The following is a 15,737-nucleotide window of genomic DNA, read 5'->3' on the forward strand; positions in this document are numbered from 1 at the left end:
CAGAACTTGAAGTATTTTTCCAAGAATGGAGATTTCATCTGTTCTATATTTGCTTGAATCTTAAAGTACACACACACACAAACACACACACACAGAGAAACCACAAACCATACATTTCAGGGAAATGGAGGAGTTCACATTTAGTAAAATTAATAAAATAAAAAGATACTTTTCCAAATATAAGAAGATAAATTCTAAACTATTTGGCCAAAGTAATTTGCTCTGACCTTGTCTTTCTTGGACAGAGCCATTCCCCATCAATTTAATTCCCAGTTCCTTCCAGTATCTCCATCTTGGTGAGATAACAGAACCCAAGAACTTGCTTCTAACAAAATATTCTCTGGATTTCCCCAAGGATACATTCCCAAGGAATTCGAATAAAGGGAAATGGAAGAAGAGAAGTGGAAGTAAAATGTTTTGAGGTTCACTTTTTAATTTTCTTTAAGGTGCATCTGGGTTTTCTCATAAGCCCTGAATAGATGGCAGCAGGTTTATTTTCAAACTGGATTAAGGATTGCTGAAAAAATGGATATTTTCTTTTAAATGTGGTAGTCAAACATATATATGGAGGTCTTCCCAGACTTTGGAGCTTTGACTTGACTGCAGATTATGATTCTGGATGCCTTAAATTAATCCAAAGCCTTTGTCTTGCCCTAGTTTGTCCATCGGCCGAGTGTTCAAGACTTGCTGTGGGTGACCAGGCCTCTCATGCAAAATGGCGGCCCACAGTCCTTCACACAGCTGATGGGTATCCTTTCGGACCTCGTGTGTGGCTACCCAGAGGGAGGAGGCTCTCGAGTGTTCTCCTTCAACTGGTATGAAGATAATAACTACAAGGCGTTCCTGGGGATTGACTCCACAAGGAAAGAGCCTCTCTCTTCTTATGACAAAACAACAAGTACGTTCTCTGAGTCGCACGTAAACCGCCTCTGATGAGCTCAGGGTTAACACTTCAGGTTAAACCAACCCTGGGGTTGACTCTACTTTGATTTTGTTGAGTGGCCTTGGGCAAAGGGGCTTTTTCTCCCAGAAAGTCCATTTCCTCTTCTAGAAAGGGGGCAGCACTCATAAAGAATTTTGGATGTAAGCCATGGAAAAATTGAGTCCCACTTGGAAAGGGAACAGAGGGGACTTTTCCCACGGATCTAATTGAACTAGGGTTAAGTTCTAGAGGAAGAGAAGAAAGATAAATGAGGAGGCAACCTAGAGCTGCAAGCAAAGCTCAGGTCAGAAAGGCCCTGGCAAGTAAACAAGACTATGGGATGTTTTTACAAACACAACACAGTGAAAATTGTGTGTGTGTGGTACTGAATTACTTTCTAAATGGCAAGTCCCTGGCAAGTAATGTTTCCCAGCTTTTGCCTCTTTTTTTCTTTTTGCTCCTGTTGGGCGAAGGGGGTGGGCTGGGGAAGAAATGCAAGTGGGAGACCCTATAGTTAAAAAAAAAAAAAATGAAAAGAGGCTCACCAAAAGTGGTTGGGTTGTGAGACAGCCACACACAACAGAGAAGTTAAGCAGCTAATTGAAGAGAAATTATATCGAGGTTAAAGCTGAGATTCCAACGGGAGGCCTTATTTGGCCTCTCCATCCCTTTCATCTGCAAATGACCTCTGTTCCATGCAATAATTACCAGTAGGCTTCACCAGCCCTCTTCTTCTAAAGCAGAAAAAAACACAGGGCAAGCCCCCTCCTTTGTTTCCTCGATGAAGCCATTATTGAGATGCACTGTGGCATTTTGTTACTTACTAATGACGAGCTCGTTATTGGTGGGGTACAGCCTCTTAATTTAGGTTATTCGTTAAATCTTCCAGGGTGGAGTTGAATGAGACATGTGATTTGGGCACGCTAATGACTATGTTTAGCTGTGAGCAGTCAGGGAGTTTCTATAAAACCTGTCCCTTCTCTCCTGGCAGCACCATTTTGTAATGCATTGATCCAGAGCCTGGAGTCAAATCCTTTAACGAAAATAGCCTGGAGGGCAGCGAAGCCTCTGCTGATGGGAAAAATCCTCTTTACTCCTGATTCCCCTGCAGCTCGCAGGATAGTGAAGAACGTAAGATCCCTGCTGCTCTTGTCCCTTAGACCTCGGACCTCCCAGAAGTGTGAATGTGTGTGTGCATGTGTGTGTGTGTATTTTAATGTGCCCTCCAGGTAGCAAGACTTGCGTTTGTGTTTTGCTAAGTGGACTCGTTTCCTCCCCATCCAGTCATCACTGGAATGCATTGCCCAGTGCCCTTGCCTGGGCCCTCCCCTCCACCGCAGCCTACACTGAAGTTTTCACCCCACTGCTTGAATTAGATCCCTGATGGAAGGGCTCACAGTTCTCTGAATCTTGGCTCCATGGAATGGATACAGATAGGGAGGAAGGGAAGAAGAGTATTTGTTCCCAGGGAGTCCAAATCTAGCTTTAATGAAGCCCTCAGACAATAGCATCATCAATATCGCATGCACTTCTAGAGATATTAAGAAATTGGATTATGTTGATCCAGGAGGCTTGGAAATGACAGTTTGTTCTGGGAAATATCAATAGACTGAGACTGTTGATAAACACTTCCTTGAGAAGCCTTTCCCAAATATTGAGGGTGTGTGACGGGCGCAGGAAAGATATAACCAAAGGTTCTCTCTCACTTTTGTCTCTGTTCTTGCCTCTGGTTTCAGGCCAACTCGACTTTTGAAGAACTGGAGCGCTTTAGGAAGTTGGTCAAAGCCTGGGAAGAAGTAGGGCCCCAGCTCTGGTACTTCTTTGACAAGAGCACCCAGATGGCCATGATCAGGGTACGGAGGCCTTAGAAGATGTCTGGGCAGGGGAAGAAGGTCCAGGAAAGCTCCTCTGGTTTCCTTTTCCCAGGAAAGGGTTAATCATTCAGTGTTAGATCAAAACGTAACAAGTGAAGCCCAAAGGCACTGGTCTTGGAAGGTGTCACAAAGAGGAGTCACTGACTCTGGGTGGGAAATTTGCTTCTTGAATTCTGGAGGGAAATCTAAAAGATGTACCAGTGGCTTCTTGAGGTTTCTTTCTTTTATGAATTCACTTGAGAGCCTCAGATTCTTTGCAGAGGCATCTCCCAGAGGTGCAAGCTCTGTAATTGCAAAGATGAATGAGACTGGATGGCTGGTCTCATTTCCAGCTTTGCAAAACTGGGAGACAAGAATCTTATATAACAGGAATAATTAAGAAAGAGAAAAAATCCATAAGAAAAAGAAAGCTTCATATATACCAACAGACCCTCCTGTACCCAATGCACACATGTATACATCTCCCTCCATTGGAGAGATTCCTGTATTTGGTGAAATGGGATATGTACAGGTCTGCCTTGTAACAGAACAAAACCCACTAGCATTTTAGGGAGCCTTAGAGCGTCTGTCTGTAATCATTAGAAATGAGGAATGCCCTAGAACAAAACCAAAGATCCTGTGGAATTTCTAAATGCTGTGACTATACTGTTTCTTTCTAAGGACACCCTGGAGAACCCAACAGTGAAAGGTTTTATAAATAGTCAGCTTGGTGAAGAAGGTATTACTGCTGAAGCTGTGCTGAACTTCGTCTATAAGGGTCCTCGAGAGAGCCAGGCTGATGACGTGGCCAGCTTGGACTGGAGGGACGTGTTGAACTTCACTGATCGCACCCTACACCTGGTTAATCAATACCTGGAGGTAAGGAGCAGCAAGTCACCTGAAGGCCACAGTGGGCCCCTTGGAGACAGCCCAGGGGTGGAACCAGAGGTGCCTTCCAAGTCAAGTGGTCTTAGGTTTAAGCTGTCATTTTCCGCACTAAAGAAACAAGGCTCCAAAACAGAGAGGGATCCTGTCCTATAACAGCTCATCCACAGTTAAAATAGTCTGCTCCTCACATCTCCTGCTCTCGCCTGCTCCCTCACTTCTCCTTGGCTGGTTCCTCTTCCCTTGTAGCCCATAAAATATCAGTGTCTGTTATCAGCCCGCTCCTGTCTGCCATTGCTTCAGGGACCATATATCGACCTATATCCGCCCAACCTCTAGTTCTGAGACCCACTGCTTCCTGGACATCCCACTCCCAGGTTTTACAGGTACATGAGACTCAAACATGTCCAAAAAACAAATTTATGTTCTCCCTCCCCATAAAACCTATCCTCCTCAGCATTTCTTTCTTTTTATTTCTTTTCTTTTGTTTATTTTTTATTAGAGCAGTTGTAGGTTTATAGAAAAGTAATGCAGAAAGTATAAAGTTCCCATATAATGCACAGTTTTCTCAGTTATTAGCATTTTGCATTAGTGTCCTACCTTTGTTACAATTGATGAAACAATATTATTATTGTTATACTATTAACTATAGCCCATCGTTTATAGTAGGGGTGACACTTTGTATTATACAATTCAATGGATTTTTTTTCCTGGTAACTTATATGCAACGTAATATTTCCAATTTTATCCACTTTCAAATATACAATTCAACGGTGTTAAGTACTTTCACAAAATTGTGCCTCCATCACTATCATCCATTGCCATAAATTTTCATCATCCCAAATAAAAACTCTACCAATTGCACATTAACTTTCCATTCCCCACTCCTACCCATCCCCTGGAAATCTGTATTCTAGTTTCTGACTCTCTGAATTTACATATTCTGCTTATTTCCTGTAAGTGAGATCATACAATATTCGTCCTTGCATGTCTTGCTTTTTTCAGTCAATATGATGTCTTCAAGGGTCATCCATGTTGCCACATGCATCAAAATGTTATTCCTTTTCGCAGCCAAATAATATTCCATTGTATATATACCACATTTTGTTTATCCACTCATCTGTTGATGGACACTTGGGTTAGTTACACCTTTTGGCAATTGCAAGTAATGCCACTATGAACATCGGTGTGCAAATATCTGTTCAATCCCTTCTTTCAATTATTTTGAAATAATTGCTGGGTCATATGGTAATTTTATAATGAACTTTCTGCAGAACTGCCAAACCGTTTTCCACAATGGCTGCCCCACTTTACATTCCTACCGACAGTCAACAAATGTTCTTATGTCTCCATATCCTCTCCATTACTTGTTCTTTTCCTTCTTTTTTTTTTTTTTAAGGGTAGACATTCTAGTGGGTATCAAATGGCATCTCATTGCAGTTTTGATTTCCACTTCCCTGATAGCTAATGACATAGGACATCTGTCCATGTGTTTATTGGCCATCTGTATATCTACTGAACAAATGTCTGTTAAAATTTTTTGCTCATTTCTTAATTGGATTGTTTGTCCTTTTTTTGCTAAGTTGTAGGATTTCTTTATATATTCTGGATATTAAACATTTATCAGCTATATATGATCTCCAAATGTTTTCTCCCATTCTGTAGGTTGTCTTTTTACTTTCTTGATAAAGTCCTTTGATGCACAAAAGTTTTTAATTTTGATGAAGTCCAATTTATCTTTTTTAAATTCTGTCAATTATGCTTTCAGTGTAAAGTATAAGAAACCATGCCTAACACAAGGTCCTGAAGATGTTTCCCTACAGTTTTTTTCTAGGAGTTTTATAGTTTCGGTTCTTATATTTAGGTCTTCGATCCATTTTCGGTGTGAAGTAGGGGTTTACCTTCATTCTTTTGCATATGGCTATCCAGTTCTCCCAGCACCATTTGTTGAACAGACTATTCTTTCCCCACTGAATGGACTTGGCATCCTTATCAAAAATCAGTTGGCCATAGATGTGAGGGTTTATTTCTGAACTCTTAAGTCCATTGGTCTATATGTCTGTCTTTGAGTCAGTACCACACTGTTTTGCTTACTGTAGCTTTGAAATAAGTTTTAAAATCAGTAAATGTGAGTCTTCCAACTTCATTCTTCTTTTTCAAGATGGTTTTGGTTATTCAGGGCCCCTTACCCTTCCATATGAATTTGATGGTTGGCCTTTCCATTTCTTCGAAGAAGGCTGTTGGAATTTTGGTTGGGATTGCATTGAATCTGTAAATCACTTTGTGTAGAATTGACAACAATATTTATTCTTCCAATCTGTAAACATGGAATGTCTTCCCATCTCTTTAGGTCTTCTTTAATTTCTTACCAGCAATGTTTTATAGTTTTCCATGAACAAGTCCTTTAAATCCTTGGTTAAGTTTATTTCTAGATATTTGATTGTTTTAGTTGCTATTGTAAATAAAATTTTTTAATTGATTTACTCTTTGGATTGTTCATAACTAGTGTATAGAAACACCACTGATTTTTGCATGTTTATCTTGTACCCCATCACTTTGCTAAATTTATTTATTAGCTCTAGGAGCTCTGTTGTGAATTTTTTGGGATTTTCCATACATAGAATCATGTCATCTACAAATAGGGAAAGCTTTATTTCTTCCTGACCAATGTAGATGCCCATTATTTCTTTTCCTTGTCTAACTGCTCTGGCTAGAACTTCAAGTATGATGTTGAATAAGAGTGGTGAGAGTGGATATTCTTTTCTTGTTCCTAATCTTAGGCAGAAAGCTGCCAGTCTTTCACCATTGAGTATGATGTTAGCTGTGGGTTTTTTATATATGCCCTTTATCATGTTACAGAAGCTTCCTTCTATTCCTAGTTTTCTGAGTGTTTTTATCAGAAAGGAGTGTTAGATTTTGCCAAATGCTTTTCTACATCAATTGAGATGATCATGAAGTATGAATTATCATTCCCATTTTACAGATCCATAAGCTAAGGCTTAAAGCGTTTAAATAAGCTCACATTCCACACCTCTTAGGTACAGCAGACAGGATTCAAATCTGGGTCTGCCTGAATTCCGAGCCTGCCCTTCTGATCTCTATACTGCCTCTGTCACATCCGGTCACTGAGATTTATCAACTTTATCTCCTAATTAACCTTCAACTCTGCCCCTTGCTTTCTGGTCGCCTGAAAATAGAGAGCTTATCTCTCAACTAGTTTAACATTTGTCCCTGATGACTCAGGCATTTCTCCAGACTGACACCAGAGTTACATTCCCAAACACACACCTGCTACATCACTCTCATGTTTAAAACATAATGACTCAATCCCCAAAGAACATAGGTCCCTTCAAAATCTGCCCCAGCCCACCTTTCCAGCCACTGCTTGCTCATACTCCTTGCACCCTTGCTGCCCTTTCACATCCTCCAGACATACCCTGATCCCTCATAATCCCATTCCTTTGCTCTTTTCTCTGCCCATGTATTAGAGCCTTTTGGTCACCGATCTCATGCTTTAACATAAAAGGGAATTTATTGATTGACATAACCTTGAAGTTCAGCTGGATCTGGACGTGAATGCCAGCACCATGAGACTCTCTTGTGCCTCCATCTCACCTTTCTGCTTGCCTCTCCTTGGCTTCATTCTTGGTCTGGTCTCTCCATTTGGTGATGAGACAGCTGCTCACAGCCCTCAGCAATACCCACAAGGACTTCTCCTATTGCCCTGGCTCATATACTGTTCCCCAAATCCCCCATGCTCAGAGTGATGGTGTACTCTGATTGGTCAGGCCTGGGTCCTGTGCCCACCAGGAAGGGTAAGGGAAGCAAAGTTATCTTCCTGTGAACCTCATGGACTGAGCAGGATTACTGAGAAATGGGAGACGAGGTTTCCCCAAGTGAAGAAATGCCAAGCAGAAAAATATGTGGCCACTGAAGCCTGAAATGATTTTTCCTTTCCCCAACTTTTTTTTTTTTTTTTAAATTCAGTTTTATTGAAATACATTCACACATCATACAATCATCCATGATATGCAATCCACTGTCCACAGTATGATAACATAGTTATGCGTTCATCACCACAATCTATCTCTGAACATTTTCCTTACATCAGAAAGAACCAGAACAAGAATAAAAAATAAAAGTGAAAAAAAAACACCCAAATCATCCCCCCATCCCACCCCATTTGTCCTTTAGTTTTTATCCCCATTCCTCCACTCATCCATACACTAGATAAAGGGGGTGTGATCCACAAGGTCTTCAAAATCACACTGTCACCCCTTGTAATCTACATTATTATATAATTGTCTTCAGGAGTCCAGGCTGCTGGGTTGGAGTTTGGTAGTGTCAGGTATTTACTTCTAGCTATTCCAATACATTAAAACCTAAAAAGGGTTATCTATATAGTGCATAAGAATGTCCACCAGAGTGACCTCTCGACTCCATTTGGAATCTCTCAGCCACTGAAACCATTTTGTCTCATTTTGCATCCCCCTTTTGGTCAAGAAGATACTCTCAGTCCCACGATGCCGGGTCTACATTTATCCCCGGGAGTCATACTCTGCGTTGCCAGGGAGATTTACACCCCTGGGAGTTGGGTCCCACGTAGGGCCTTTCCCCAACTTTTGATTCTCTACTTATTCAGCCTTTGAGACTGAGCTCTCAAGTGTCACCCTTCTTCTTCAAAATTAGTTACTCCCTCCTCAGTACGTTGCTGGCCCTCTTTTGACACCTCTCTTATGCCCCTGACCAAGTTATAGTAGAGTTAGCTGCTGATGTGTCCATCTCTGACTGAACTGCTAGACTGGGGTTATTCAGGGTCAGGGTACACGTCTTAGTCATTTTTTAATTCTCTGTCTTAAACCTCTAGGGAATATCTCCATCTAAGGGCTTATCACACCCACTAATGGTTCAGGTCGGGGCCTCATTATTTCATTTAGAACCATTAGAAGGTAGATGAGACACTCTAGGCAATAGGAGAGGGAATTAAGCCAGGGACCGCAGGAACTAGCCCCTGCCCCAGATTGACTAGTGAGGAAAGCCTGGCTCTGACGGTCACTTGGATGCTCCTGGTGTCTCCTGCTACCCCTGGCACCACCAGGATTTCCCCAGCGTGTGTGACCCTCCCTCTCCAGAACTATGGAAATGGCAGCACAGGTCCCCGAGGTGGGCTTTCAGCAGTGCTCGGTGTGGCGGCAGCAGCACCAAGGCTCAGGCAATTCTGATTCCCAAGTGTCAAGAAGACAAGATGAGCCGGGTGCTTGTTACAAAGCAGATTCCTGGGCACCAACCCAGATGGACCAACTCAAAATATACCTGGTATATCTGTGTATTTACTGCGACCTATTAGATGTATAGGGTCTGGGAATCCCCTTGTGCAATTACTCAGTTGACATTGCCATCTTCCCACGGTGCTTCTACCAGCTGACTCCACGTCCCAGGCCATGCCCAACACCATTCACCCAGCTATCGTTATAATATAAGCAAAACCCTTGGAAGGGATGTGGATCAGGAGAAGGACTTTATCCCTTTGTTCTTGCAGAACAGATTTCAGTGCTTCTCACAATGTTTTTGTGAGGTCCTATCAGTGAGTATTCTTTATATTGTCTTTTGTTTGAGATGACATTCACATCATGTACATAAAGTTTTTGTTGGTTATTTTTACTATGCGGCTTGTTCTTAATACAGTACCGTGCATCCAACAGGTAGTTAATATATATCAACTGCTTAAATGGTTAAGAATTCAGCCTCTGGAGCCAGACTTCCTGGGTTCAAGTCCTTACCAGTTTTGCCTCCATTTCCTCAACTGCAAAATGGAGATTTTAATTGTACTTATCTAATAGGCTTATTATGAAATGTAAGTAAATTATGCAAAGCACATGGATTAGTGTCTGACATGTACTAAGTACTTAATAAACATTAGCTTTTTAACCAAAAAAAAAAAAAAAAAAATTCTGTTTAGTTGGAGGAGGGTGGCACCTCATATAAATCAGGCCCAGTCACTGAGCCACTCACCTGAAGCTCCTCTAGGGATTATGAATCTGCTAATCACATCCTGCCTGAGCCACCAAGACTTCCCCAGGGCCTTGCAATTGCATTAGATGAGCTGTGTGTTCCCAAGTAAAGAAGATGGTAGCCACAGGTCAGTTTTCTCTCCCAGGGGTACCTAGGAGGGAATTTGATGGTGGTAGAAGCCTTGCAGATAATAAATGTGCAATTTCTGATCTTCCTGCCCTGGGCAGGGAGGAAAGCAAGGGAGTAGAAATGAAAGGAGAAGATAGCAGGGGGGAATGTGCTATAAGAAAGAAACAAATCTCAGGCAATTTGTCCTGAAATTTCCCACCTTTGTTCTTGTATTTTGGGATGTTTTGAAGACCCCATCCTGAGGACTTCTCAGGAGCAGACAGAGCATGAAAAACTCTCCAGATGGCTTTAAGGGTGTCCCCAAGACAGGGAAACATGGATGATATTTCAGAGACTGTTTAAGACCAGCCTCAGGCTCTCTATTTCAATAACATGACTTGTGAAGAAGTTTGACTACATCCTCCTTGGCCAACCTCTACGTCTTTTTCCCTGCCTATTCCAAAACCAGAAAAAATAAAATAAAATAAGGAAAATTAAGCAAAAACACTTTTTAATATGTAAATTATGTCTATCTGGGTCAGTGTAGCACCTAGACGTGAAACTGGACAATGACAGAAGCTCCAAGAACTAAAAGCAAAGCTTTAAGCCTTTTGCCATTCTAGGAAATGGGAGTGATTCTGTAGGTTTTCTCTTCATTCAATAGAAAAGCTAAAATCAATTCCTCTCTGCTTAGGACGAGGCCCTAGTGACCTCATGTTCCATTGAGTAACGAGGAGTGAGAGGATCCTGTTCCCCTGGATCTGCCTTGCTGGGTCACTTGGGTGCAATATCCCCCTGCTGCTCAGGGAACCTTTTCACCTGCCCTTTGAGGAAAAATGGGCCTGGGTCTCGCTACTTATTAGCTGTGTGACTCTGAGAAAGTTGCTACACCCCTCTAAGACTCCATTTTCTCATCTGTAAAATCAAAATAATAATACAACTGACCTTATAGGGCAGTTGTGAGGGCAAAGTGAGACAGGTGTGCAAAACACTTAGCAGATGCATGCCATTTCTCTGCCCTCGGCCTCTCTTCTGTTAGATGGAGGGGGGAATGTCCTCCTTCCAGGAGGTTGTGAGGATGGAATCAGGAAGTGCTGGGTTCATAGGAGAGCCGCTGGATTAATGATGGCCATTACTAAGAGCAACGTGGTTGTCTGTCCCTGAACCACAGACCCAGTGAAGAATGTACATTTTTCTCAGATTCAAAACCTCTGTATAAACGTTAAGTGGGAACCCTTAGCCTGAGTGAGTTAGCTTAGAATCAGGACTGTGCAGGATCATTCCTGAGACCCTGGATGATCATTCTGGGGCCGTCCTGGCACATCTTGGTCTAGTGGCTCTGGAACTTTCCTTGTCCTCAGAGCACCTCCTCAGTAAGGGGCTTCCACCTCATGCAGCCCATAACCACCTTCTGCCTTTCCCCCAGCGCCCTGCCCCAAGCCAGGAAAAATAAAGAAATAAATAAAAGCTAGACTTCCTGGGTAGTGGGGTGGGCAGCAGCGAGCTAAAGGGGTGATGGTCAGAGAGCTGCAGATCTCCTAATGTGGGGAGGGTTTCTTTTTACAGGCCTTCTGATCACCTTCTCTCCAAATCTAAGGAGAGTGAGGGCAAATGAGTTCTCCTATAGGTAAATGTATTTTTATGTATATATCCTGGTATGTATATACCTTTATGGTCATGATTTACATGGGTCTTTATTCACATATATTTTTGCTTTTGGAAAAAAGCACAATTGGGGATATTAATAAATTATTCCTCTGATTACCGTTTAGTTAAAACAAACACAAACACACTCCTTCCTTTCGATGTCTTTGTTTAGTTAAAGGTTGTGCCTGGCATAGATGAAATACTATTAGAATTCACAGTGTATTTGAATTTCGTAGTATATTTATTTATTTATTTATTTATTTTATTTTTAATATAAATTGTTTTTATTAGAGAAGTTGTAGGTTTACAGGAAAATCATGCAGAAAATATAAGTTCCCATATACCCCCCACACCCCCCAAATTAGCACCTTGCATTTTAGTGTGGTATCCTTGGGTACTTCTTTTTTTTTTTTTTTTTTTTTTTTAAATTCAGTTTTATTGAAATATATTCACAAACCATACAGTCATCCATGGTATACAATCAACTGTTCACAGTATGATCATATAGTTATGCGTTCATCACCACAATCTATTTCTGAACATTTTCCTTACATCAGAAAGAATCAGAATAAGAATAAAAAATAAAAGTGAAAAGAGAATACCCAAACCATCCCCCCATCCCACCCTATTTGTCATTTAGTTTTTACTCCCATTTTTCTACTGATTTTTTTTCAATTTTTTAACTTGGTTTATCAAAAAATTAAAAACAAACAGGCAAACAACAACCAATAAAACCCCACAAAATTTCAAACAAAGCAATGGATTAAGGAAAACAAATAACCTAAAATAACTACTTTGCTTCCAATATGTTCCTATCATACCCCAAGAAAATTAATAAACCATGTCCAAACAGAGGAGTAAGAAAAACAAATAATCTAAAATAACTACATTGCTTCCAACATGTTCCTACCATACCCCAAGAAAATTGACAACCCCTAAGAAAACAAAGCAATAAGAGAAAAAAAAAAACCTAAAATAACTCTATTGCTTCCAACATGATCTTACTATATCCAAGAAAGTTTACAAACCATAATCATTCCTGAGCATTCCCATAACATTGAGATTACCCTCCATAGTTTATCTGTTCTTATTAGATTATCATTCCCCCTCCACTAATTGGTATCTCTAGGTCCCATACATTCTACAGTATAAAACATTGTACATTTTTCACAGAATTCACATTAGTGGTAACATACAATATCTCTCTTTTTGTGCTTGGCTTATTTTGCACAGCATTATGTCTTTTTTTTTTTTTTTTTTTTTAATCTTCATTTTATTGAGATATATTCATATACCACGCAGTCATACAAAACAAATCGTACTTTCGATTGTTCACAGTACCATTACATAGTTGTACATTCATCACCCAAATCAATCCCTGACACCTTCATTAGCACACACACAAGAATAACAAGAATAATAATTAGAGTGAAAAAGAGCAATTGAAGTAAAAAAGAACACTGGGTACCTTTGTCTGTTTGTTTCCTTCCCCTATTTTTCTACTCATCCATCCATAAACTAGACAAAGTGGAGTGTAGTCCTTATGGCTTTCCCAATCCCCTTCTCACCCCTCATAAGCTACATTTTTATACAACTGTCTTCGAGATTCATGGGTTCTGGGTTGTAGTTTGATAGTTTCAGGTATCCACCACCAGCTACCCCAATTCTTTAGAACCTAAAAAGGGTTGTCTAAAGTGTGCGTAAGAGTGCCCACCAAAGTGACCTCTCGGCTCCTTTTGGATTCTCTCTGCCACTGAAGCTTATTTCATTTCCTTTCACATCCCCCTTTTGGTCAAGAAGGTGTTCTCCGTCCCACGATGCCGGGTCTACATTCCTCCCCGGGAGTCATATTCCACGTTGCCAGGGAGATTCACTCCCCTGGGTGTCTGATCCCACGTAGGGGGGAGGGCAGTGATTTCACCTTTCAAGTTGGCTTAGCTAGAGAAACAGGGCCACATCTGAGCAACAAAGAGGCATTCGGGAGGAGGCTCTTAGGCACAACCATAGGGAGGCCTAGCCTCTCCTTTGCAGCAACCGTCTTCCCAAGGGTAAAACCTGTGGTAGAGGGCTCAACCCATCAAACCACCAGTCCCCTATGTCTGTGGTCATGTTAGCAACCATGGAGGTGGGGTAGGCGAATACCCCTGCATTCTCCACAGGCTCCTCAAGGGAGCACTACATCTTTTTTTTTTCCTTGTTTTTCTTTTCTTTTTTTTTTTTTTTAACTTTTCCTTCTTTTTTAAATCAACTGTATGAAAAAAAAAAGTTAAAAAGAAAACAAACATACAATAAAAGAACATTTCAAAGAGACCATAACAAGGGAGTAAGAAAAAGACAACTAACCTAAGATAACTGCTTAACTTCCAACATGTTCCTACTTTACCCCAAGAAAGTTACCTAATATAGCAACATTTCTGTGAACTTGCTCCTACTATATCCATCAGAAATTAACAGACCATAGTCATTCCTGGGCATCCCCAGAACGTTAAATAGCTTATCTGTTCTTCTTGGATTATTGTTCCCCCTTCCTTAATTGCTCCCTACTGCTAGTTCCCCTACATTCTACAATATAAACCATTTGTTCTACATTTTTCAAAGTTCACATTAGTGGTAGCATATAATATTTCTCTTTTTGTGCCTGGCTTATTTCGCTCAGCATTATGTCTTCAAGGTTCATCCATGTTGTCATATGTTTCACGAGATCGTTCCTTCTTACTGCCGTGTAGTATTCCATCGTGTGTATATACCACATTTTATTTATCCACTCATCTGTTGAAGGACATTTGGGTTGTTTCCATCTTTTGGCAATTGTGAATAATGCTGCTATGAACATTGGCGTGCAGATATCTGTTCGTGTCACTGCTTTCCGATCTTCCGGGTATATACCGAGAAGTGCAATCGCTGGATCGAATGGTAGCTCTATATCTAGTTTTCTAAGGAACTGCCAGACTGACTTCCAGAGTGGCTGAACCATTATACAGTCCCACCAATAGTGAATAAGAGTTCCAATTTCTCCACATCCCCTCCAGCATTTGTAGTTTCCTGTTTGTTTAATGGCAGCCATTCTAATCGGTGTTAGATGGTATCTCATTGTGGTCTTAATTTGCATCTCTCTAATAGCTAGTGAAGCTGAACATTTTTTCATGTGTTTCTTGGCCATTTGTATTTCCTCTTCAGAGAACTGTCTTTTCATATCTTTTGCCCATTTTATAATTGGGCCAACTGTACTATTGTCATTGAGTTGTAGGATTTCTTTATATATGCAAGATATCAGTCTTTTGTCAGATACATGATTTCCAAAAATTTTTTCCCATTGAGTTGGCTGCCTCTTTACCTTTTTGAGAAATTCCTTTGAGGTGCAGAAACTTATAAGCTTGAGGAGTTCCCATTTATCTATTTTCTCTTTTGTTGCTTGTGCTTTGGGTGTAAAATCTAGGAAGTGGCTGCCTAATACAAGGTCTTGAAGATGTTTTCCTACATTATCTTCTAGGAGTTTTATGGTACTTTCTTTTATATTGAGATCTTTCGTCCATTTTGAGTTAATTTTTGTGTAGGGGGTGAGGTAGGGGTCCTCTTTCATTCTTTTGGATATGGATATCCAACTCTCCCAGCCCCATTTGTTGAAACGACCATTATGACTCAGTTCAGTGACTTTGGGGGCCTTATCAAAGATCAGTCGGCCATAGATCTGAGGGTCTATCTCCGAATTCTCAATTCAATTCCATTGATCTATATGTCTATCTTTGTGCCAGTACCATGCTGTTTTGGCAACTGTGGCTTTATAATAAGCTTCAAAGTCAGGAAGTGTAAGTCCTCCCACTTCGTTTTTCTTTTTTAGAGTGTCTTTAGCAATTCGAGGCATCTTCCCTTTCCAAATAAATTTGATAACTAGCTTTTCCAGTCTGCAAAGTAGGTTGTTGGAATTTTGATTGGGATTGCATTGAATCTGTAGATGAGTTTGGGTAGAATTGACATCTTAATGACATTTAGTCTTCCTATCCATGAACATGGAATATTTTTCCATCTTTTAAGGTCCCCTTCTATTTCTTTTAGTAGAGTTATGTAGTTTTCTTTGTATAGGTCTTTTACATCTTTGGTTAAGTTTATTCCTAGGTACTTGATTTTTTAGTTGCTATTGAAAATGGTATCTTTTTCTTGAGTGTCTCTTCAGTTTGTTCATTTCTAGCATATAGAAACATTACTGACTTATGTGCATTAACCTTGTATCCCGCTACTTTGCTAAATTTGTTTATTAGCTCTAGTAGCTGTATCGTCGATTTCTCAGGGTTTTCTAGATATAAGATCATATC

General features: G+C 40.6%; 1 protein-coding gene across 2 annotated transcripts in view; it reads left to right on the forward strand.

The window, feature by feature from the left end:
• Positions 1 to 684: 684 nt before the first annotated feature.
• Positions 685 to 15,737, forward strand: part of ABCA4 (ATP binding cassette subfamily A member 4) — a 102,145-nt gene continuing 87,092 nt past the window's right edge. The window contains exons 1-4 of one of the 2 annotated variants that reach the window (XM_037826600.1): positions 685 to 898; positions 1,914 to 2,053; positions 2,659 to 2,775; positions 3,457 to 3,654. In XM_037826600.1, coding sequence (XP_037682528.1) covers positions 709 to 898; positions 1,914 to 2,053; positions 2,659 to 2,775; positions 3,457 to 3,654 — 645 coding nt within the window. In that variant the 5' untranslated portion in view covers positions 685 to 708. Of the gene's footprint in view, positions 899 to 1,913; positions 2,054 to 2,542; positions 2,776 to 3,456; positions 3,655 to 15,737 lie in introns of those variants that run through there. The other variant, XM_037826601.1, reaches the window with a different exon arrangement.

This window comes from Choloepus didactylus, chromosome 2 (assembly GCF_015220235.1).
Source record: "Choloepus didactylus isolate mChoDid1 chromosome 2, mChoDid1.pri, whole genome shotgun sequence".
NCBI classification, from domain to species: Eukaryota; Metazoa; Chordata; class Mammalia; order Pilosa; family Megalonychidae; genus Choloepus; species Choloepus didactylus.